Source organism: Oncorhynchus masou, chromosome 25 (genome assembly GCF_036934945.1).
Source record: "Oncorhynchus masou masou isolate Uvic2021 chromosome 25, UVic_Omas_1.1, whole genome shotgun sequence".
In the NCBI taxonomy this organism is placed as follows: Eukaryota; Metazoa; Chordata; class Actinopteri; order Salmoniformes; family Salmonidae; genus Oncorhynchus; species Oncorhynchus masou.
Genome location: NC_088236.1, coordinates 7,093,165 through 7,118,484, shown reverse-complemented (window position 1 = coordinate 7,118,484; position 25,320 = coordinate 7,093,165). Strand labels below are relative to the sequence as shown.

The 25,320-nt window shown below is 46.1% G+C and overlaps 3 protein-coding genes across 5 annotated transcripts in view; 2 read left to right on the top strand and 1 right to left on the bottom strand.

The window, feature by feature from the left end:
• Nucleotides 1–20,258, top strand: LOC135513723 (progestin and adipoQ receptor family member 3-like). 2 transcript variants are annotated; one of them, XM_064936611.1, is made up of 7 exons: nucleotides 1–147; nucleotides 1,898–2,131; nucleotides 2,458–2,620; nucleotides 5,282–5,437; nucleotides 14,144–14,341; nucleotides 14,584–14,674; nucleotides 15,661–20,258. In XM_064936611.1, exons 2-7 carry the CDS (start codon nucleotides 1,944–1,946, stop codon nucleotides 15,801–15,803), a joined length of 939 nt encoding a protein of 312 aa, XP_064792683.1. In that variant the 5' UTR covers nucleotides 1–147; nucleotides 1,898–1,943; the 3' UTR covers nucleotides 15,804–20,258. The 2 variants fall into 2 exon arrangements, with proteins under 2 accessions (XP_064792683.1, XP_064792682.1); XM_064936610.1 differs by having other exon boundaries at nucleotides 1,895–2,131.
• LOC135513724 (anthrax toxin receptor 2-like) overlaps nucleotides 1–25,320 on the top strand; it is a 1,178,227-nt gene that overhangs the window by 651,700 nt on the left and 501,207 nt on the right. The window lies entirely within an intron of this gene.
• LOC135513722 (BMP-2-inducible protein kinase-like) overlaps nucleotides 21,594–25,320 on the bottom strand; it is a 124,707-nt gene continuing 120,980 nt past the window's right edge. For both annotated transcript variants that reach the window (XM_064936608.1, XM_064936609.1), the window contains exon 16: nucleotides 21,594–24,579. In XM_064936608.1, the coding sequence (XP_064792680.1) occupies nucleotides 22,751–24,579 (1,829 nt within the window). In that variant the 3' untranslated portion in view covers nucleotides 21,594–22,750. The remainder of the gene's footprint in view (nucleotides 24,580–25,320) is intronic.

Here is a 25,320-nt window from a genome sequence, read left to right as displayed (position 1 = left end):
GATGATTTGGAAGATGGAAACCTGTTTGTATTTTTGATGTCTACTTTTGTTGTCAACAAATCTCTATTACGAGATCCAAATAAATGTACAGTAATTCATACAATTAATGTGTGAATGGCTCTAACTACGCGTACACCAAACTGAAAGGTAAGCTCTTTTGATAAGGATTTAGCCAGCTCTAAAGAGCAACAAATTTGCAAGCTGGCACCAGAGCTAGCTAGCTAGCTACTTAGTTATTGCCAAATGCGGTTTATTGTCTAGTTTGCTGTTTTATAAAGCGAACTGATGTACGTTATACGTTGTACCAAACCATCACACCGTTGAATCATTCGCTAACTGAAGCAATACACATTGCTTTTTAATGGACTGATCAGTGATTAGCACAGATAGTTAGAATTTTAGCTAACTAACTAACTTGCCGGTCAGGCAAGACGTGTCTTGTCGATACTCAAGGGTGTACATGCTAGCGGCCTAACTATCATTTTAGCAATGTTCAATTCATTGTGTTTTGGTTCATTGTATGTTTTAAACTGTTGAATAACAACGGAAACATAATCACGTATCCATATCAACAGATCTCAACAGCTGATAATATAGTGCCTTCGGAAAGTATTCATACCCCTAGACTTATTCGACATTGTGTTGTTACAGCCTGAATTGAACATTGATTTAAAAATATATATATCACTCGTCCACACACAATACAACATAATGACAAAGTGAAAACTTGTTTTTAGACATTTTTGCAAATGTATTGAAAATGAAATCGAGAAGACAAGCAAACCCATAAGATGATGCAGTCACCACCATCCTTAAAAAATATGAAGTGGTACTCAGTGATGTGTTGTATTTTCCCCAAACATAACGCTTTGTATTCAGGACAGGAAGTTAATTTCTTTGCCACATATTTGCAGTTTTACTTTAGTGCCTTATTGCAAACAGGATGCATGTTTTGAAATATTTGTATTTTTGTGACAAAAATATTCTGTACAGGCTTCCTTCTTTTCACTCTGTCATTTAGGTTAGTATTGTGGAGTAACTACAATGTTGTTGATTCATTTACATTTACATTTACGTCATTTGGCAGACGCTCTTATCCAGAGCGACTTACAAATTCCTCAGTTTTCTCCTTTCACAGCCATTAAACTCTAACTGTTTTAAACTCAACATTGGCCTCATGGTGAAATCCCTGAACAGTTTCCTTCCTCTCCGGCAACTAAGCTAGGAAGGATGCCTGTATCTTTGTAGTGACTGGCTGTATTGATACACCATTCAAAATGTAATTAATAACTTCAACGTGCTCAAAGTGATATTCAATGTCTGCTTTTTTTTACCAATCGGTGCCCTTTGCGAGGCATTGGAAAACCTTCCAGGTCTTTGTGGTTGTATCTGTGTTTGAAATTCACTGCTCGACTGAGGTACCTTACAGATAATTGTGTGTGTTGGGTACAGATATGAGGTAGTCATTCAAAAATCTTGTTACTCCTGAACTTATTTAGGCTTGCCATAACAAATGGGTTGAATACTTATTGACTCAAGACATTTCCGATTTTTCATTTTCAATTAATTTTGTCAAAATGCCTAAAAACAAAATTCCACATTGACATTATGGGCTATTGTGTGTAGGCCAGTGACACAATCTAAATTTGATCAATTTTTAAATTCAGGCTGTGACCCAACAAAATGTGGAAAAAGTCAAGTGGTATGAATGCTTTCTGAAGGCACTGTATCTCTCTCTTTCATTCCAAACCACTAGCTAGGACTAGTTGTCTAAATACCTGACTGATTTCTGACTTAAAAGATGTCTCTCTGTATCTCGCTCTCTCTTTGTCTCTCTTTCTGTCTGTCTTTCTCTCTTTCTCCCCCCCCCTAACCCTAACCCTAACCCCCCCAGCAGATGACTGTGATGCAGTGGTGACACCTAACGTTCCTGTAGTTTCACCATGCCTCAGAAGCTGATGAAGAGCGCCCACTACATCGAGCTGGGGGGGAGATACCAGTACTGGCCCGTGCTGGTCCCCAGAGGGATAAGGCTGTACACATACGAACAGATCCCAGTGTTCCTGAGGGATAACCCTTACATCACAGATGGCTACAGAGCCTACCTGCCCTCCAGGCTATGCATAAAAAGGTGAGTTTTAACATACACAACTAAATAACAGATGCATGGAACTCGCTCTGTGCAGTATACTGATCTGGGCCACATTTAACTGTCAAATCCTTGATTCATTTTTTCCTTGATTCTTCCATTCCTCACCTCTCTCTCTCATTGGAGGAGAGGCTCCAAGAGGAGAGATCTTGTAAAATTGAGGAAATGAGGACGGAGGAATCAAGAATTTGACAGCTTGTATATTTTTCAGATCCTACCTAGGCCTAACACTTATACCATGTGTCACTTCCTGTCATCTGTTCATCCTGCCCAATGAGACGGCGGATATCTGTTTTTACTTCCTGTAGTCTGTTCATCCTGTCCAATGAGACAGTGAATATCTGGAGCCACCTGTTGGGCTTCCTGTTGTTCTTCACGCTGGGGATCTACGACATGGCGTCTGTGTTGCCTGCCACCAGGGCCTCCCGGGAGGACTATGTCATCTATTCCATAGGACTCTTCTGCTTCCAGGTGGGTACTATACCATACCCAGTGGGGTGATAACTATACCATACCCAGTGGGGTGATAACTATACCATACCCAGTGGGGTGATATTACTATACCATACCCAGTGGGGTGATATTACTATACCATACCCAGTGGGGTGATATAACTATACCATACCCAGTGGGGTGATATTACTATACCATACCCAGTGGGGTGATATTACTATACCATACCCAGTGGGGTGATATTACTATACCATACCCAGTGGGGTGATATTACTATACCATACCCAGTGGGGTGATATTACTATACCATACCCAGTGGGGTGATATTACTATACCATACCCAGTGGGGTGATATAACTATACCATACCCAGTGGGGTGATATAACTATACCATACCCAGTGGGGTGATATTACTATACCATACCCAGTGGGGTGATAACTATACCATACCCAGTGGGGTGATATTACTATACCATACCCAGTGGGGTGATATAACTATACCATACCCAGTGGGGTGATATAACTATACCATACCCAGTGGGGTGATATAACTATACCATACCCAGTGGGGTGATATTACTATACCATACCCAGTGGGGTGATATTACTATACCATACCCAGTGGGGTGATAACTATACCATACCCAGTGGGGTGATATTACTATACCATACCCAGTGGGGTGATATTACTATACCATACCCAGTGGGGTGATATTACTATACCATACCCAGTGGGGTGATATTACTATACCATACCCAGTGGGGTGATAACTATACCATACCCAGTGGGGTGATATTACTATACCATACCCAGTGGGGTGATATTACTATACCATACCCAGTGGGGTGATAACTATACCATACCCAGTGGGGTGATATTACTATACCATACCCAGTGGGGTGATATTACTATACCATACCCAGTGGGGTGATATTACTATACCATACCCAGTGGGGTGATATTACTATACCATACCCAGTGGGGTGATATAACTATACCATACCCAGTGGGGTGATATTACTATACCATACCCAGTGGGGTGATAACTATACCATACCCAGTGGGGTGATATTACTATACCATACCCAGTGGGGTGATATTACTATACCATACCCAGTGGGGTGATATTACTATACCATACCCAGTGGGGTGATATTACTATACCATACCCAGTGGGGTGATATTACTATACCATACCCAGTGGGGTGATATAACTATACCATACCCAGTGGGGTGATATTACTATACCATACCCAGTGGGGTAGTGAGTGACACTATACTGCCCAACAAAATGGCACAATGGATGACTCTCCATTCTATTTCCTTGATTCGTGTCCTCAACTCATTGCAAGAGGAGGTCAGACGAGAGGAACCTCATATTTTCTCCTCCAATTTGTTTTGAGAAGGAGATGAGGAGAGTAATCAAGGATACAGCCTACACCACTTCTCTGAGCGGTGACAGACACTCAATCTGATCAGCCAGTCCAACCAGATTCATGTTCTTGAGTTCCCATGACCTTAGATTAGCCAAATTATGAGGAATGTAGCTTTCATTCAAAGCATTTATTATCTGAAATAGGTTTGTTCTCTCTGTCCAGTTGTTGTGTTGTGCTGTGCTTCTCCTAACATGGTCTCCTCTCTGTCCAGTTGTTGTGTTGTGCTCCTCCTAACATGGTCTCCTCTCTGTTCAGCTCTGTGTGTTGTGCTCCTCCTAACATGGTCTCCTCTCTGTTCAGCTCTGTGTGTTGTGCTCCTCCTAACATGGTCTCCTCTCTGTCCAGTTGTTGTGTTGTGCTCCTCCTAACATGGTCTCCTCTCTGTTCAGTTGTTGTGTTGTGCTCCTCCTAACATGGTCTCCTCTCTGTTCAGCTCTGTGTGTTGTGCTCCTCCTAACATGGTCTCCTCTCTGTTCAGCTCTGTGTGTTGTGCTCCTCCTAACATGGTCTCCTCTCTGTCCAGTTGTTGTGTTGTGCTCCTCCTAACATGGTCTCCTCTCTGTTCAGTTGTTGTGTTGTGCTCCTCCTAACATGGTCTCCCCTCTGTTCAGCTCTGTATGTTGTGCTCCTCCTAACATGGTCTCCTCTGTCCAGTTGTTGTGTTGTGCTCCTCCTAACATGGTCTCCTCTCTGTTCAGCTCTGTGTGTTGTGCTCCTCCTAACATGGTCTCCCCTCTGTTCAGCTCTGTATGTTGTGCTCCTCCTAACATGGTCTCCTCTCTGTCCAGTTGTTGTGTTGTGTTGTGCTCCTCCTAACATGGTCTCCTCTCTGTTCAGCTCTGTGTGTTGTGCTCCTCCTAACATGGTCTCCTCTCTGTTCAGCTCTGTGTGTTGTGCTCCTCCTAACATGGTCTCCTCTCTGTTCAGCTCTGTGTGTTGTGCTCCTCCTAACATGGTCTCCTCTCTGTTCAGCTCTGTGTGTTGTGCTCCTCCTAACATGGTCTCCTCTCTGTTCAGCTCTGTGTGTTGTGCTCCTCCTAACATGGTCTCCGCTCTGTTCAGCTCTGTGTGTTGTGCTCCTCCTAACATGGTCTCCGCTCTGTTCAGCTCTGTGTGTTGTGCTCCTCCTAACATGGTCTCCTCTCTGTTCAGCTCTGTGTGTTGTGCTCCTCCTAACATGGTCTCCTCTCTGTTCAGCTCTGTGTGTTGTGCTCCTCCTAACATGGTCTCCGCTCTGTTCAGCTCTGTATGCTGTGCTCCGTGGGATACCACCTGTTCTGCTGTCACCGCTCAGAGAAGACCAGTCGTCGCTGGATGGCTCTGGACTACGCTGGCATCTCCATAGGCATCCTGGGCTGCTACGTACCTGGGGTCTTCTACGCGTTCTACTGCAATAACGTATGTAACAAACTTCTAACCACGTAAAGCGCTTTTCCTTGCTGTAACCTCACTTGAGGTGTAGTAGTGTGTAGTAGTGTCCGCGTGCTGCTAGTCGATGATGTGGATGGGTTTAGGTTTGATAGGAGTCGATGTAATCCATCCAGTGGGGATCGTTTACCTGGCCTGAACGGCACCCTCTGAAGGAGCCCTCAGGCAACACACGTTATCCTGCTTCTGTTGAGGGGCCTCGTCAGCTGGTATCACTCTTCTGTTGAGGGTCATCGTCAGCTGGTATCACTCTTCTGTTGAGGGGCATCGTCAGCTGGTATCACTCTTCTGTTGAGGGGCATCGTCAGCTGGTATCACTCTTCTGTTGAGGGGCCTCGTCAGCTGGTATCACTCTTCTGTTGAGGGGCCTCGTCAGCTGGTATCACTGTTCTGTTGAGGGGCATCGTCAGCTGGTATCACTCTTCTGTTGAGGGGCATCGTCAGCTGGTATCACTCTTCTGTTGAGGGGCCTCGTCAGCTGGTATCACTCTTCTGTTGAGGGGCATCGTCAGCTGGTATCACTCTTCTGTTGAGGGGCATCGTCAGCTGGTATCACTCTTCTGTTGAGGGGCCTCGTCAGCTGGTATCACTCTTCTGTTGAGGGGCCTCGTCAGCTGGTATCACTCTTCTGTTGAGGGGCCTCGTCAGCTGGTATCACTCTTCTGTTGAGGGGCCTCGTCAGCTGGTATCACTCTTCTGTTGAGGGGCCTCGTCAGCTGGTATCACTCTTCTGTTGAGGGGCCTCGTCAGCTGGTATCACTCTTCTGTTGAGGGGCCTCGTCAGCTGGTATCACTCTTCTGTTGAGGGGCCTCGGCAGCTGGTATCACTCTTCTGTTGAGGGGCCTCGTCAGCTGGTATCACTCTTCTGTTGAGGGGCCTCGTCAGCTGGTATCACTCTTCTGTTGAGGGGCCTCGTCAGCTGGTATCACTCTTCTGTTGAGGGGCCTCGTCAGCTGGTATCACTCTTCTGTTGTGGGGCGTCGTCAGCTGGTATCACTCTTCTGTTGTGGGGCGTCGTCAGCTGGTATCACTCTTCTGTTGTGGGGCGTCGTCAGCTGGTATCACTCTTCTGTTGAGGGGCGTCGTCAGCTGGTATCACTCTTCTGTTGTGGGGCGTCGTCAGCTGGTATCACTCTTCTGTTGAGGGGCCTCGTCAGCTGGTATCACTCTTCTGTTGAGGGGCATCGTCAGCTGGTATCACTCTTCTGTTGTGGGGCCTCGTCAGCTGGTATCACTCTTCTGTTGAGGGGCATCAGCTGGTATCACTCTTCTGTTGAGGGGCATCAGCTGGTATCACTCTTCTGTTGAGGGGCCTCGTCAGCTGGTATCACTCTTCTGTTGAGGGGCCTCGTCAGCTGGTATCACTCTTCTGTTGTGGGGCCTCGTCAGCTGGTATCACTCTTCTGTTGAGGGGCCTCGTCAGCTGGTATCACTCTTCTGTTGAGGGGCCTCGTCAGCTGGTATCACTCTTCTGTTGAGGGGCCTCGTCAGCTGGTATCACTCTTCTGTTGAGGGGCCTCGTCAGCTGGTATCACTCTTCTGTTGAGGGGCCTCGTCAGCTGGTATCACTCTTCTGTTGAGGGGCCTCGTCAGCTGGTATCACTCTTCTGTTGAGGGGCCTCGTCAGCTGGTATCACTCTTCTGTTGAGGGGCCTCGTCAGCTGGTATCACTCTTCTGTTGAGGGGCCTCGTCAGCTGGTATCACTCTTCTGTTGAGGGGCCTCGTCAGCTGGTATCACTCTTCTGTTGAGGGGCCTCGTCAGCTGGTATCACTCTTCTGTTGAGGGGCCTCGTCAGCTGGTATCACTCTTCTGTTGAGGGGCCTCGTCAGCTGGTATCACTCTTCTGTTGAGGGGCCTCGTCAGCTGGTATCACTCTTCTGTTGTGGGGCGTCGTCAGCTGGTATCACTCTTCTGTTGAGGGGCGTCGTCAGCTGGTATCACTCTTCTGTTGTGGGGCGTCGTCAGCTGGTATCACTCTTCTGTTGTGGGGCGTCGTCAGCTGGTATCACTCTTCTGTTGTGGGGCATCAGCTGGTATCACTCTTCTGTTGAGGGGCATCGTCAGCTGGTATCACTCTTCTGTTGTGGGGCATCAGCTGGTATCACTCTTCTGTTGAGGGGCCTCGTCAGCTGGTATCACTCTTCTGTTGAGGGTCATCACTTGCGAGGGAGAAATGGGGCAAGAAATGCTGTTCTGAAAAAAGGGCAGAATTTCAGGAATTAAGGATTTCCTGGCACTGACCAGCTGGTCTAGTAGACTACGATTTTCTAGTCTATATAGCTACTGACCCTGGAACTGTCCCTGTATATAGCTACTGACCCTGTATATAGCTACTGACCCTGGAACTGACCCTGTATATAGCTACTGACCCTGGAACTGACCCTGGATCTGTCCCTGTATATAACTACTGACCCTGGATCTGTCCCTGTATATAGCTACTGACCCTGGAACAGTCCCTGTATATAGCTACTGACCCTGGAACTGACCCTGTACATAGCTACTGACCCTGGAACTGACCTTGTACATAGCTACTGACCCTGGAACTGACCCTGTATATAGCTACTGACCCTGGAACTGACCCTGGAACTGACCCTGTATATAGCTACTGACCCTGGAACTGACCCTGTATATAGCTACTGACCCTGGAACTGACCCTGTATATAGCTACTGACCCTGGATCTGTCCCTGTATATAGCTACTGACCCTGGAACTGTCCCTGTATATAGCTACTGACCCTGGAACTGTCCCTGTATATAGCTACTGACCCTGGAACTGTCCCTGTACATAGCTACTGACCCTGGATCTGTCCCTGTATATAGCTACTGACCCTGGAACTGTCCCTGTATATAGCTACTGACCCTGGAACTGACCCTGGATCTGTCCCTGTATATAACTACTGACCCTGGATCTGTCCCTGTATATAGCTACTGACCCTGGAACAGTCCCTGTATATAGCTACTGAGCCTGTATATAGCTACTGACCCTGGATCTGTCCCTGTATATAGCTACTGAGCCTGTATATAGCTACTGACCCTGGATCTGTCCCTGTATATAGCTACTGACCCTGGATCTGTCCCTGTATATAGCTACTGAGCCTGTATATAGCTACTGACCCTGGATCTGTCCCTGTATATAGCTACTGACCCTGTATATAGCTACTGACCCTGGATCTGTCCCTGTATATAGCTACTGACCCTGTATATAACTACTGACCCTGGAACTGTCCCTGTGTATAGCTACTGACCCTGTATATAACTACTGACCCTGGATCTGTCCCTGTATATAGCTACTGACCCTGTATATAACTACTGACCCTGGAACTGTCCCTGTATATAGCTACTGACCCTGGAACTGTCCCTGTATATAGCTACTGACCCTGGATCTGTCCCTGTACATAGCTACTGACCCTGTATATAACTACTGACCCTGGATCTGTCCCTGTATATAGCTACTGTCCCTGTATATAGCTACTGACCCTGTATATAGCTACTGACCCTGGAACTGTCCCTGTATATAACTACTGACCCTGGATCTGTCCCTGTATATAGCTACTGACCCTGGAACAGTCCCTGTATATAGCTACTGAGCCTGTATATAGCTACTGACCCTGGATCTGTCCCTGTATATAGCTACTGAGCCTGTATATAGCTACTGACCCTGGAACTGACCTTGTACATAGCTACTGACCCTGGAACTGTCCCTGTATATAGCTACTGACCCTGGAACTGACCCTGTATATAGCTACTGACCCTGGAACTGTCTCTGTATATAGCTACTGACCCTGGAACTGACCCTGTATATAGCTACTGACCCTGGAACTGACCCTGGATCTGTCCCTGTATATAACTACTGACCCTGGATCTGTCCCTGTATATAGCTACTGACCCTGGAACAGTCCCTGTATATAGCTACTGACCCTGGATCTGTCCCTGTATATAGCTACTGACCCTGGAACTGTCCCTGTATATAGCTACTGACCCTGGATCTGTCCCTGTATATAGCTACTGACCCTGTATATAACTACTGACCCTGTATATAGCTACTGACCCTGGATCTGTCCCTGTATATAGCTACTGACCCTGGATCTGTCCCTGTATATAGCTACTTAGCCTGTATATAGCTACTGACCCTGGAACAGTCCCTGTATATAGCTACTGACCCTGGATCTGTCCCTGTATATAGCTACTGACCCTGGAACTGTCCCTGTATATAGCTACTGACCCTGGATCTGTCCCTGTATATAGCTACTGACCCTGGAACTGACCCTGTATATAGCTACTGACCCTGGATCTGTCCCTGTATATAGCTACTGACCCTGGATCTGTCCCTGTATATAGCTACTGACCCTGTATATAACTACTGACCCTGGAACTGACCCTGTATATAGCTACTGACCCTGTATATAACTACTGACCCTGTATATAGCTACTGACCCTGGATCTGTCCCTGTATATAGCTACTGACCCTGGATCTGTCCCTGTATATAGCTACTGACCCTGGAACTGTCTCTGTATATAGCTACTGACCCTGGAACTGACCCTGTATATAGCTACTGACCCTGGAACTGACCCTGGATCTGTCCCTGTATATAACTACTGACCCTGGATCTGTCCCTGTATATAGCTACTGACCCTGGAACAGTCCCTGTATATAGCTACTGACCCTGGATCTGTCCCTGTATATAGCTACTGACCCTGGAACTGTCCCTGTATATAGCTACTGACCCTGGATCTGTCCCTGTATATAGCTACTGACCCTGGAACTGTCCCTGTATATAGCTACTGACCCTGGATCTGTCCCTGTATATAGCTACTGACCCTGTATATAACTACTGACCCTGTATATAGCTACTGACCCTGGATCTGTCCCTGTATATAGCTACTGACCCTGGATCTGTCCCTGTATATAGCTACTTAGCCTGTATATAGCTACTGACCCTGGAACAGTCCCTGTATATAGCTACTGACCCTGGATCTGTCCCTGTATATAGCTACTGACCCTGGAACTGTCCCTGTATATAGCTACTGACCCTGGATCTGTCCCTGTATATAGCTACTGACCCTGTATATAACTACTGACCCTGGAACTGACCCTGTATATAGCTACTGACCCTGTATATAACTACTGACCCTGTATATAGCTACTGACCCTGGATCTGTCCCTGTATATAGCTACTGACCCTGGATCTGTCCCTGTATATAGCTACTTAGCCTGTATATAGCTACTGACCCTGGATCTGTCCCTGTCTATAGCTACTGACCCTGGAACTGTCCCTGTATATAGCTACTGACCCTGGAACTGTCCCTGTATATAGCTACTGACCCTGGAACTGACCCTGTCTATAGCTACTGACCTTGGAACTGTCCCTGTATATAGCTACTGACCCTGGAACTGTCCCTGTATATAGCTACTGACCCTGGAACTGTCCCTGTATATAGCTACTGACCCTGTATATCACTACTGACCCTGGATCTGTCCCTGTATATAGCTACTGACCCTGGAACTGTCCCTGTATATAGCTACTGACCCTGTAACTGTCCCTGTATATAGCTACTGACCCTGGAACTGTCCCTGTATATAGCTATTGACCCTGGAACTGACCCTGTATATAGCTACTGACCCTGTAACTGTCCCTGTATATAGCTACTGACCCTGGAACTGTCCCTGTATACAGCTACTGACCCTGTATATAGCTACTGACCCTGTATATAGCTACTGTCCCTGTATATAGCTACTGACCCTGGAACTGTCCCTGTATATAGCTATTGACCCTGGAACTGTCCCTGTATACAGCTACTGACCCTGTATATAGCTATTGACCCTGTATATAGCTACTGACCCTGGAACTGTCCCTGTATATAGCTACTGACCCTGGAACTGTCCCTGTATATAGCTACTGACCCTGGATCTGTCCCTGTATATAGCTACTGACCCTGGAACTGTCCCTGTATATAGCTACTGACCCTGGATCTGTCCCTGTATATAGCTACTGACCCTGTATATAACTACTGACCCTGTATATAGCTACTGACCCTGGATCTGACCCTGTATATAGATTACTTGCTTCTCGTGTTATATTATTACTACATTTGTTGGGAAAGAGCCGGAAAGAAAGGTTTTTCACTGTACAGTCTGAAAAGTACTAACCTCGGGCTAGCTTCACTGACCTCGGGCTAGCGGGCTTGCTTCAATAACCTCGGGCTAGCCTCAATAATAACAATAACACTTCAAATTCATTGTTCCCATCAAAAATAATAAATGTTTAATTTCATTGCTGCTCTGTACTGCTGAAAGAAAACCACTTAGACTTGGAAGTGTGGCCCAAGCATGTCCCATCGGTTCCTTCTCCAGCCACCCCTCACTTGTTTCTGTCAAGAGTTCTGGCAGCACAGCCAGTTAGCTCCCCCCCCCCCCCCCCCCCAGAACGCGACTGAAATCTGCTCCAGTCAGAACCAGATGGCTGCGTTCATAGAGCGGTTTGTATCCATCATATGACATTCACACAACCATCTCCACTCCTCCCCTGCCTACCATGACTGAGGCTTCTCCACTCTGGGTGAATACTCAGCCCAGTCCCCAAAGAAAAAAGGGCTGGGTTTTAAATTTATTTTATATTTTTAGTAATATAACTCCAATACAATGGGTTTATGAAGAATAGAAAATACTCTAAGTGTATATCCCAGTAGTCCTGTGTGTTGGTATTTTTTGTGTGAAAATGAAATCGCTGTGAATTCCACTCAAATTGGCGAGGGTATCTGAATAAATTGCCCTGGAAAAGTACAACGTGCAAAAAAATGTTTGAAAAAAAAACAAAAAAACACTTGAATATATATTTTCAAACACTTGAATATATAGGTCTACTTAATTAACAGGTGCAACACATTTCATATCCTCAGACATTTGTGTGAGACATTGGGTGTATAAATATTTTCTTAAACTAGGCCAAGTCAGTTAAGATCTTACCCCTTATCTCAGCTCGCTGGTCACCATAGCAACACCCACCTGTAGCACGCGCTCCAGCAGGTATATCTCTCTGGTCACCCCCAAAACCAATTCTTCCTTTGGCCGCCTTTCCTTCCAGTTCTCTGCTGCCAATGACTGGAATGAACTACAAAAATCTCTGAAACTGGAAACACATCTCCCTCACTAGATTTCAGCACCAGCTGTCAGAGCAGCTCACAGATTACTGCACCTGTACATAGCCCATCTATAATTTAGCCCAAACAACTACCTCTTTCCCAACTTTATTTATGTATTTTGCTGCATTGCACCCCATTATTTCTATCTCTACTTTGCACATTCTTCCACTGCAAATCTACCATTCCAGTGTTTTACTTGTTATATTGTATTTACTTTGCCCTTATCTCACATCGTATATAGACTTGTTTCTACTGTATTATTGACTGTATGTTTGTTTTATTCCATGTGTAAATCTGTGTTGTTGTATGTGTCGAACTGCTTTGCTTTATCTTGGCCAGGTCACAGTTGTAAATGAGAACTTGTTCTCAACTGGCCTACCTGGTTAAATAAAGGTGTTCTCAACTGGCCTACCTGGTTAAATAAAGGTGTTCTCAACTGGCCTACCTGGTTAAATAAAGGTGTTCTCAACTGGCCTACCTGGTTAAATAAAGGTGTTCTCAACTGGCCTACCTGGTTAAATAAAGGTGTTCTCAACTGGCCTACCTGGTTAAATAAAGGTGTTCTCAACTGGCCTACCTGGTTAAATAAAGGTTCTCAACTGGCCTACCTGGTTAAATAAAGGTTCTCAACTGGCCTACCTGGTTAAATAAAGGTGTTCTCAACTGGCCTACCTGGTTAAATAAAGGTGTTCTCAACTAGCCTACCTGGTTAAATAAAGGTGTTCTCAACTAGCCTACCTGGTTAAATAAAGGTGTTCTCAACTGTCCTACCTGGTTAAATAAAGGTGTTCTCAACTGGCCTACCTGGTTAAATAAAGGTTCTCAACTGGCCTACCTGGTTAAATAAAGGTGTTCTCAACTGGCCTACCTGGTTAAATAAAGGTGTTCTCAACTAGCCTACCTGGTTAAATAAAGGTGTTCTCAACTGGCCTACCTGGTTAAATAAAGGTGTTCTCAACTAGCCTACCTGGTTAAATAAAGGTGTTCTCAACTAGCCTACCTGGTTAAATAAAGGTGTTCTCAACTAGCCTACCTGGTTAAATAAAGGTGTTCTCAACTAGCCTACCTGGTTAAATAAAGGTGTTCTCAACTAGCCTACCTGGTTAAATAAAGGTGTTCTCAAATAGCCTACCTGGTTAAATAAAGGTGTTCTCAACTAGCCTACCTGGTTAAATAAAGGTGTTCTCAACTGGTCTACCTGGTTAAATAAAGGTTCTGAACTGGCCTACCTGGTTAAATAAAGGTTCTGAACTTGCCTACCTGGTTAAATAAAGGTGTTCTCAACTAGCCTACCTGGTTAAATAAAGGTGTTCTCAACTTGCCTACAAATTCTTATTTACAATGACGGCCAAACCCCGGACGTTGCTTGGCTATTTGTGCGCCACCCAATCACGGCCGGTTGTGATACAGCCTGGATTCTGTGACGCCTCTAGCACTGAGACCACTGTGCCACTCGGGAGCCTCCCCGAGCAAATTAATCCATTTCTATTGTAAAAATGGACAGTAATATCTGTTGTATTCCTTCTCATTTCAGTACTGGCGTCAGGTGTACCTGGTGACGGTGCTAGCTATGATCCTGGCGGTGTTCTTTGCCCAGATCCACCCCCACTACCTCAGCAAGCAGTGTCAGCGACTCCGCTCTGTTCTCTTCTGCAGCGTGGCCGGCTACGGCCTCATCCCCACCGTACACTGGGTCTGGCTCAATGGGGGCTTCTCTTCAGACCTCGTACAGGTCAGATAACTGTCTCCAAAACTTTAAGGGCTGGTTTCCCGGACACGGATTAAAGCCTCTCGTTCTGGACACCGTCATCTGCTCAGTGGAGGGAATGTGTTTTAGCCCAGGATAAGGCCTAAACTGTGTCTAGGAAACTAACCCTATGGGTCCTTTTTTTTAATGTCACTCCTTGAATTGTCCCCTAGCGGCCTGCAACCCAATTTCAACTATATATGATCTAATATTCTTCTTTTCTTCAGTCTTTTATTCCACGTGTTCTGGGGATGTACGCGATCGCTGCCGTAGCCTTCGTCTTCTACGTCTCGAAGGTCCCTGAGCGCTACTTCCCAGGTACGCCGCTCACGACTTTTCACTTCTTTCACTTTACCTGCATCCTCTGGCCTCTCCCTGCATCCTCTGGCCTCTCCCGGCATCCTCTGGCCTCTCCCGGCATCCTCTGGCCTCTCCCTGCATCCTCTGGCCTCTCCCTGCATCCTATTGTCTCTCCCTGCATCCTCTGGCCTCTCCCTGCATCCTCTGGCCTCTCCCTGCATCCTATTGTCTCTCCCTGCATCCTCTGGCCTCTCCCTGCATCCTCTGGCCTCTCCCTGCATCCTCTGGCCTCTCCCTGCATCCTATTGTCTCTCCCGGCATCCTCTGGGAGAGCTGGCCTCTCCCGGCATCCTCTGGCCTCTCCCGGCATCCTCTGGCCTCTCCCTGCATCCTCTGGCCTCTCCCTGCATCCTCTGGCCTCTCCCTGCATCCTCTGGCCTCTCCCTGCATCCTCTGGCCTCTCCCTGCATCCTCTGGCCTCTCCCGGCATCCTCTGGCCTCTCCCTGCATCCTCTGGCCTCTCCCGGCATCCTCTGGCCTCTCCCTGCATCCTCTGGCCTCTCCCTGCATCCTCTGGCCTCTGCCTGCATCCTCTGGCCTCTCCCTGCATCCTCTGGCCTCTCCCTGCATCCTCTGGCCTCTCCCTGCATCCTCTGGCCTCTCCCTGCATCCTATTGTCTCTCCCTGCATCCTCTGGCCTCTCCCTGCATCCTCTGGCCTCTCCCTGCATCCTCTGGCCTCTCCCTGCATCCTCTGGCCTCTCCCTTTTTCTTGTAAAAAGATTTGGAGAAGGTGTGAGTGGATTTTAGTCCGTCTCCTTTAGAATGGTTGAGAATTAATGCGAGGAGATGGGATGCAAGGAATCACAGATTATTTTTTTTTATAGCCTAGATGACATTTAATTTCCCTTGTTGTTATGGTGATGAACCTGGTTAGGAAACCATGCATTCTTTTTAATGTTGTTTGTAAACCCATCATAACCATGCCTTTGTGTCTTCCCTCAGGTCAGCTGAACTACCTGGGCTCCAGCCACCAGGTGTGGCATGTTCTGGTCATTGTGATGTTCTACTGGTGGCACCAGGCTGCCCTCTTCATCTTAACCCACCGCCACAGCCACCCCTGCCCAGACTACACTGTGCACACCTAGGACTGCCCAGAGTAAACTACCCCAGCGTGACAAGGACTGCCCAGAGTAAACTACCCCCAGCGTGACAAGGACTGCCCAGAGTAAACTACCCCCAGCGTGACTAGGGCTACCCCCAGCGTGACTAGGACTGCCCAGAGTAAACTACCCCCAGCGTGACTAGGACTGCCCAGAGTAAACTACCCCTAGCGTGACTAGGACTGCCCAGAGTAAACTACCCCCAGCGTGACTAGGGATACCCCCAGCGTAACTAGGGATACCCCCAGCGTAACTAGGACTGCCCAGAGTAGGCCTCGTCCAGGCCCATCACTGGGCTCGAACCTGGACCCTTCTGCACAACACGCACAAAGCAGTGTTTACCCGTCGCCCCACACAAAGAACTACTTCAAGGACTGCTGCTACAGAGACAGGTGTACGGAGCCAGAATAAGCTTCTGCCACCATGGAGCGACCATGACAGAGACAGACCAGGGCAGCACCAACCACAACAAGTCAAATCCCACCCAGTCAACCATTAGAAATACTTTGGATAGAGACAGACCAGGGCAGCACCAACCACAACAAGTCAAATCCCACCCAGTCAACCATTAGAAATACTTTGGATAGAGACAGACCAGGGCAGCACCAACCACAACAAGTCAAATCCCACCCAGTCAACCATTAGAAATGCTTTGGATAGAGACAGACCAGGGCAGCACCAACCACAACAAGTCAAATCCCACCCAGTCAACCATTAGAAATGCTTTGGATAGAGACAGAGCAAGGCAGCACCAACCACAACAAGTCAAATCCCACCCAGTCAACCATTAGAAATGCTTTGGATAGAGACAGACCAGGGCAGCACCAACCACAACAAGTCAAATCCCACCCAGTCAACCATTAGAAATGCTTTGGATAGAGACAGACCAGGGCAGCACCAACCACAACAAGTCAAATCCCACCCAGTCAACCATTAGAAATGCTTTGGATAGAGACAGACCAAGGCAGCACCAACCACAACAAGTCAAATCCCACCCAGTCAACCATTAGAAATGCTTTGGATAGAGACAGACCAAGGCAGCACCAACCACAACAAGTCAAATCCCACCCAGTCAACCATTAGAAATGCTTTGGATAGAGACAGACCAAGGCAGCACCAACCACAACAAGTCAAATCCCACCCAGTCAACCATTAGAAATGCTTTGGATAATATATTGCATTTGGTAGATGCTATTATGAAATGTCCGGTGACTGTCTGCAGGACCTTTAGGTACAGTGGGATGTTGTCACACTACATTGACCAGGCGCCTAGACTCGGCCTGAAAGCTGGCATTGGGAACAACATTACGATACGCTACTCCCGAGACTAATTCTACTTAGCTTAGCTGTTTGTAGCCGGAGCATCAAGAGAGCGGGTGTACTACTGCAGCAGTGTTTACTGCAGGCCTGGTACTGGTCCCCCTTTCCAAACTGCTGCTACAGGAACACACCTAAAGCACTCGCAAGGTCCTTCCTCTTTCTCTGAACAACATCCTGTTAACCGTTCATACAGATGTGATTGTACTGTGGTGTGTGTATATATATATATTTTTTTTAAAGTGAACAGTGTTTTGTAGTCTCTGTTAATGAAGTGCTTATGCTGATCATATACCAGGTAGCACTTCTGATATATATTTTAACATTTTCTTGGTTTTAGTAACGAAGAGACTTATATGGACAGCGTCCAGTATTCAGTGATGGTATAACACCAATGAGGTATGCGATGAAATATGACAACTTAGCTGTGATTTAAAAAGCAATCCTGTTTGGAATCAAACCAAAGATACGAGGGAACTTATATTGGCTGAAGTGGTTCCCGCTGAATGTACTCAGACCCCTTGCCTTATTCCACATGTTGTGTTAAAGCCTGAAATATATCTCATACATTTTGAATGCTGTCACCCATCTACACACAATACAAAAGTGAAAACGTTAGCTAATTTATTGAAAAGTGAAAAACAGAAATCGCTAATTTTACAGAAATATTCAACCCCCTGAGTCAATACATGTTAGAATCTTCTTTGGAAGCGATTACAACTGTGAGTCTTTCTGGGTAAGTCTCCAAGAGCTTTGCACATCATTTTTTAACAAATTCTTTAAGCTCTGTCAAGTTCGTTGTTCATCATTGCTAGACAGCCATGTTCAAGTCTTGCCATGGATTTTAATGCTGATTTAAGTCCAAACTAACTCAGTCATTTAGGAACATTCAATGTCGTCTTGGTAAGCAACTGTAGTGTATATTTGGCCTTGTGTTTTAGGTTATTGTCCTGCTGAAAGGGGAATGTGTCTCCCAGAAAGTAGACGGAACCAGGTTTTCGTCTGTGTTTAGCTATATCCTGTTTTCTTTTTATCCTAAAAAAAAACTGCCTAGTCCTTGCCAATGACAAACATCCCCATAACATGATGCAGCCACCACCATGCTTGAAAATATAAAGCGTGGTACTTGGTGATGTTGTTTGCTCCAAACATAACGCTTTGTTTTCAGGACAAAGTTAATTTCTTTGGCACATTTTTTTAGCAGTTTTGCTTTAGTGCCTTATTGCAAACAGGATGCATTGCTTTAGTGCCTTACTGTTAACATGATGCTTTGGAATATGTTTTATTCTGTACAGGCTTCCTTTTCACGCTGTAATTTAGGTTAGTATTGTAGAGTAACTACAATGTTGTTGATCCATCCTCAGTTTTCTATCATAGTGAAATCCCTGAATGGTTTCCTTCCTCACCGGTAACTAAGCTAGGAAGGACACCTGTATATTTGCAGTGACTTGTGTATTGATACACCATCCAAAGTGTAATTAATAACTTCAACGTGCTCAAAGGGATATTCAGTTGTTTTTTTTACCCATCTACTAGGTTCCCTTCTTTACGAGACATTGGAAAACCTCCCTGGTTCGACCTGTTTGAAATTCACTGCTCGACTGAGGGACCTTGCATATGTGGGGTAGTCATAAAAAAAAAAAATTGAACACAATTATTGCACACAGAGTCCGTGCAACTTATGACATGTTAAGCAAATTTGTACTCCTGAACTTATTTAGGTTTTCCCTTAACAAAGGGGTTGAATACTTATTTATTGACTCAAGACATTTCCACTTTTCATGTTTTGTAGAAATGTTCAAAAATATAATTCAATATTACGAGGGTATTGTGCGTAGACCAGTGACACAATCTCAATCATTTTAAATTCAGGCTGTAACACAAACAAAATGTGTAAATAGTCAAAGGGGTGTGAATGCATTGTATCGATCTTTCGTTATGAATCTAGGCCTAATTAGACTTTGTTTGAAGAAAAATAAGTGAAATAAAAAAAGGAACCTTTTTTTGGTTTTCACAAGTTTCCCCCAATAGTGGAAACAAGTATTTAAGAATCTCTTTGAATTTGTGCTCTCCTTTTTAACTTGCTATATATATATATATGTTGTTGTCATTGACAACCGTACTGTAGCCCTTTGTCATCGTTTTTATGCATTTGATTTTGTTTGTTTGGGATGGTCATTGACTTATGAACGCATTACACTGCAGCATTGTAGCAAATGACACTTCGGTCTAACTATCAGTAGGAATATGTATAATCATATGCTGTTCAGCGGGTTGAACCTGCAGATCTGTTGTTCTGAGTACAGGCTAACGAAACAATGCTCATATGAAGTGCTGATTGACTGTGTTGTCTGTTTTTTTCTTGATCTGTTTGACTACTGGGACCTTGTTAGTGTTAAAAGCTACAGGTGACACAGACCCTGTCTGCCTTAGAGGATAAAGCTACAGGTGACACAGACCCTGTCTGCCTTAGAGGATACAGCTACAGGTGACACAGACCCTGTCTGCCTTAGAGGATAAAGCTACAGGTGACACAGACCCTGTCTGCCTTAGAGGATACAGCTACAGGTGACACAGACCCTGTCTGCCTTAGAGGATACAGCTACAGGTGACATAGACCCTGTCTGCCTTAGAGGATAAAGCTACAGGTGACACAGACCCTGTCTGCCTTAGAGGATAAAGCTACAGTCATGTCTTTAGTTGTATGCCTGTTCTTTCTATTGAAGACCCTACTAGGTTTATGTGCAATGACAATGTTTTGTAAATGTGTCATATTTAACCTTAAAAGTTGTAGAATGACAAGCTTGTATTTTTCTCAATATTTATAAATACTACAGTACTACTCTTGAGCAGGTTTATACATGCGATGGTTGTCTGTTGGCACACAGGGATCGGGGCGTGTAATGATAAAACATCTCTGATCTCGGATCAAGTCTCGCTGGTCCATGTAATATTCATTGTCAATTAAAACTGATCCTAGATCAGTAATCCTACTCTGACATGCTGTAAGAATACAGGCCCTTGTGTTGGAAGTGTCTAAAAATCCATTTTGTCGTAGGTCTTCTATGGTTTTGTACATTAACTCCCAAGTTGTGGTAATAAAATACATATTGGATAACAGAAGGCTCTAAATGCTTCATGACTTAAGGCCATTTTAATTTTAATAAAATAAAGTTAGACAACAAAATTATGGCGAAATAAATATTAACCAATGGGTTCCATAGGCAACTCCCAGCTGTTTAAGTATGTACAGTGGGACAAACAAGTATTTAGTCAGCCACCAATTGTGCAAGTTCAACTATGAGAGACAAAATTAGAAAGAAAAAAATCCAGAAAATCACATTGTAGGCTTTTTAATGAATTTATTAGCAAATTATGGTGGAAAAATAAGTATTTGGTCAATAACAAAAGTTTCTCTCAATACTTTATTGTCATTGCCAACAAAGGGTATGAGGTAAATCTTCACAAGGTTTTCACACACTGTTGCTGGTATTTTGGCCCATTCCTCTATGCAGATCTCCTCTAGAGCAGTGATGTTTTGGGGCTGTTGCTGGGCAACACAGACTTTCAACTCCCTCCAAAGATTTTCTATGGGGTTGAGATCTGGAGACTGGCTAGGCCACTCCAGGACCTTGAAATGCTTCTTACGAAGCCACTCCTTCATTGCCCGGGCGGTGTATTTGGGATCATTGTCATGCTGAAAGACCCAGCCACGTTTCATCTTCAATGCCCTTGCTGATGGTAGGCTTTGTTACTTTGGTCCCGGCTCGCTGTAGATCATTCACTAGGTCCCTCCGTGTGGTTCTGGGATTTTTGCTCAACGTTCTTGTGATAATTTTGACCCCACGGGTGAGATCTTGCGTGGAGCCCCAGATCGAGGGAGATTATCAGTGGTCTTGTACTTCCTAATAATTGCTCCCACAGTTGATTTCTTCAAACCAAGCTGCTTACCTATTGCAGATTCAGTCTTCCCAGCCTGGTGCAGGTCTACAATTTTGTTTCTGGTGTCCTTTGACAGCTCTGTGGTCTTGGCCATAGTGGAGTTTGGAGTGTGACTGTTTGAGGTTGTGGACAGGTGTCTTTTATACTGATAACAAGTTCAAACAGGTGCCATTAATACAGATAACGAGTGGAGGACAGAGGAGCCTCTTAAAGAAGTTACAGGTCTGTGAGAGCCAGAAATCTTGCTTGTTTGTAGGTGACCAAATACTTATTTTCCACCATAATTTGCAAATAAATTCATTAAAAATCCTGCAATGTGATTTTCTGGATTTTTTTCCCCCTCATTTTGTCTGTCATAGTTGAAGTGTACCCATGATAAATTACAGGCCTCATCTTTTTAAGTGGGAGAACTTGCACAATTGGTGGCTGACTAAATACTTTTTTTCCCCACTGTATGATAGGTAAAAATCTTTAATTCTGTAACATTGGTTTTATAATTACCAGACAATGGCAGAGTTGATGCTGAAAGTGCATTTAATTTGAACACAAACTGATTCTAATACATTGTACTTCTTTAGACTCACTCTCCCTCTATGAATGCATGGCTTGTGTTACCAAATCGACGAGAGAGTCTGTTTCAGGACTAAGAAGAGGTGGAAGTAAGTCAGATAATCGGTAGATTCAGTGTCACCACGTAGGAGAACAGTTGTGTTCTTCCTCTCATTCAAAAATTGGGTTAAGGTAAAATAACATCACTTTTTAAAATAGAACAGAATTTAATTTACTGACACGGTTGTAATGCTAAAAGTATAGAAACAAACCTAACATTGAAATGGTCTTAAATCATGAAGAAGAAGAAAAGACATCTTTAAAACAGAACCAAAATCCCTTTCGTTCTAGTATTAAATGCAATAAAAAATTACAAAACCAAAAACATTTATTGCTGTGTCTAAGTCGACTCTAAATGTAAAAATATGCATAGAAAAGGGTCTATGTAAGGTGAAATAATACAGTGGTAAATGCCTACTCTGAAACGACTCATTCTGTTGGCTAACGTTGCCCTTTTGTGTCATTTGCTTAGCCAATGGTTTCCGAGGTACTGTGCAGTAGGGCAGAGCCATGCCCATAAGGCGTTATGGTGCTAAATTAATCAAATCTTATTGGTAGATCTTGAAGGAGGCCACTATATCTACACATAACAGTATTTGTTGTTTTTTGCAGCAACTCAACCAGTCGGAACACTGAGCGAGCTTGTTTGTCACAGTGTGATCTTGAGTGAAACCGGTATCAATCGCCAATCCTGTTAAAATGTCTTGATGCGATGCAGCATAAAAGGCTTGTTAGAAAACAGGTACCGGCAGAAGTAGATGCATACCGAACCTGAAATAAATCATCCATACTCCACAGGTTGGTTTTGTTAATCCCAATATCCAGTTACTAGCGTGTTAAAAATATTTTTGAGAAGGAAAAAACAAAAGCATTGGAAACACTTAGTCGTTGCTGGTCGTTTCATTTGGCTGAAAAGATAATCAACTACCACACCACCGATCGAGCTGCCATCCTTTGGATGGGAATTTACCCCCCTGGGGACTGCATAGGCTTGGCGTAACACAGCGACGTGATAGAGAAAGACGAGCACGAGTGTGTTTGTGGCGGGAAGACGAGTGAGACATTCACTGTTTGGAGGGGAAAGGAGCAGCTCCAAAAGGATCCAGCTCCACGAGCTGAGACGGCTGCTGCTGCTGTCCAACCACCAGTTCTGTGAAGGGCACCGCCCCAAAGTCATCCATGATGTTCCCAACCCCCAGCGCCCCGTGGAGGGAGCTGGTCTGAGGCCTGCCGTTGGCCGAAACTACGTCTGTCTTGCCGTCCATTAGACCTTGGTACTGGCCCTGGTTGAGTCGGCTGCCATCTTGAGGGCCGAAAGGTTTGGCACCAAATGGGTCCAAGATGGGGTCGACCTCACTAGGAAGGCTAGGTAGGGAAGACCCTTTGTCTTTGTCGGTCATCGTTACGCCGCCGACGCCGATGTTCTCCTTGGAGTCTGACGTGCTGAGGAACTCGTTGGAGCTCTGGGAGTCCCGCCTGCCGACCTTCTTGTGCCGGCGGACGCGCTCGGGGGTTCGGAAGCTGGGCTTGTTGCTCTTGCGGCCGCCGGTAGGCGTACCGTGGTGGCGCTTGCCGCCGCCGTCGGTGCTGCCAGAGAGCTTCCTCTGCCGCGAAGACAGCTTTTGGAGGCTGCGCTGCTTTAGCCTCTGCTGCTGGGGACTGGTCAAATCGTCGAAGGCCGGATGGAAGATGTCCTCGGCGCTCCTGGAGGTGGTTGGTGGCGGGGCCGTGGGGCCGGGCTGGAAGGGGGAGAAGCCGAACGGGTCGATAATCTCAGGGGACACAGGCGGGTTCTGACCCATAGAGACATCGCTGCTTCCGGTCTTGCCAGATTTCGAGAGATTCCGGCTGAACGGAGCTTTTGTGAAGACGTCAAACTCCTCCGTGGCTTGGCTGGTTGGCCTCCTGGCTGGGCTGGTTGGCCTCCTGGCTGGGCTGGTTGGCCTCCTGGCTGGGCTGGTTGGCCTCCTGGCTGGGCTGGTTGGCCTCCTGGCTGGGCTGGTTGGCCTCCTGGCTGGGCTGGTTGGCCTCCTGGCTGGGCTGGTTGGCCTCCTGGCTGGGCTGGTTGGCCTCCTGGCTGGGCTGGTTGGCCTCCTGGCTGGGCTGGTTGGCCTCCTGGCTGGGCTGGTTGGCCTCCTGGCTGGGCTGGTTGGCCTCCTGGCTTGGCTGGCCACGGCCTCCTGGCTCACCTGCCTGAAGGGAGCCGCGGAGAAGATGTCTGCTCTTTCTGTGGGGGACGCCACAGGGGGAAAGAAAGGCACCGTGCAAAACACATCGGCACCAAATATGTCCTTGATTCCACCACCGCTACGGGGAGCTCTAACAGCAGCCACACCGGGCGACTCAGAAGGTGTGATCATGATCAGCGTGGCGTCCGACTCCCCGCTCGGACCTCCCTCATGGGAGACAGTAGCTGCAGCAGCCACTGCCCCTCCTTTACCTCCTGGGAGCCTCTTTGAGCGTCCTCCCTTAGCTTTCCTGGGCTCGTAGTCCGAGTCGGAGCTGTGTTTGTCGTAATCCTCCGAATCCTCCGATTCCATTAACAGAGGCCTCTGACCCAGCGTCTCCATTTCCTCCACATTTTCCAGTTCGTTGAAGAATTCTCCATGCTCTTGCTCGCTGTTCAGCCCTTCGTCCTCCTCTGGCTCGTCATCCTCCTCGCTGCTCTTAGGGGAAGGAGGGTCCGACTCGAAGTCGCTGTCTGATTCGCCGCCCGGTGGTTTGCGGGTCGTCTGTGAGCCGCTGTCAGAGGAGTTTCTCGTCCTGCTTGGTTTGTGCTCCTTGGCAGGAGGTTGCTGTCGCTGTTCCTCAAGGGCTGGCTGGCCCACAGGGACAGGAGCAGCGGCCGGGATACTGAGCTCTTCAATAGGCTGATCTGTCACCACACTAGAACCTGTGGGATTGAAGCAGACAAGAGACTGTTACAAAAGACGGGAGAACTTGAAGATGTCAGTTATATAAATTACTGGTAGCCTTTACACCCAAAGCTATATGTGATCATATATACACACACACACATTGTATTATCTACATTTTCTTTAACATTTAATTATTTGGTGCATGGAATTAAGATCAAATTAGAAAAGATTGCAATGTTAATACTAGTTGCAGCCAATGTCCTTGTTTGTGTAATTGCACATCATTGCCATTCCCAGAAAATTGCACTTCATAACACAGAAAGAAGATAAAAATCCTAAAACCTACTTTCAAGTTTAACAGATTTTCTGATTAAAATAATATGAAAATGTCAAAGAAGCCTATGTTCCAAAAAGAGAGGGATACAGAAGAACCACAACTTAATACAACAAGGGTTTATTAAGATGACAATAGAGCAGGAGTGGGAGGGGATGGGGAGTGGGAGGGGATGGGGAGTGGGAGGGGATGGGGAGTGGGAGGGGATGGGGAGTGGGAGGGGATGGGGAGTGGGAGGGGATGGGGAGTGGGAGGGGATGGGGAGGGGGAGTGGGAGGGGACATTTTTAAGACTTGAAACACGATTATTGCTTTTTTGTTCTAAATCGAGTTAACGATGCTTCTTATTACGTAGCTTTTGCGAGCTGGAAGGGCTCATAGGAGCAGGAGCCTCTCTCTGTAGAGTGAGGCAGCTTGTTGTACAAAATACACCCCCCCTGGAC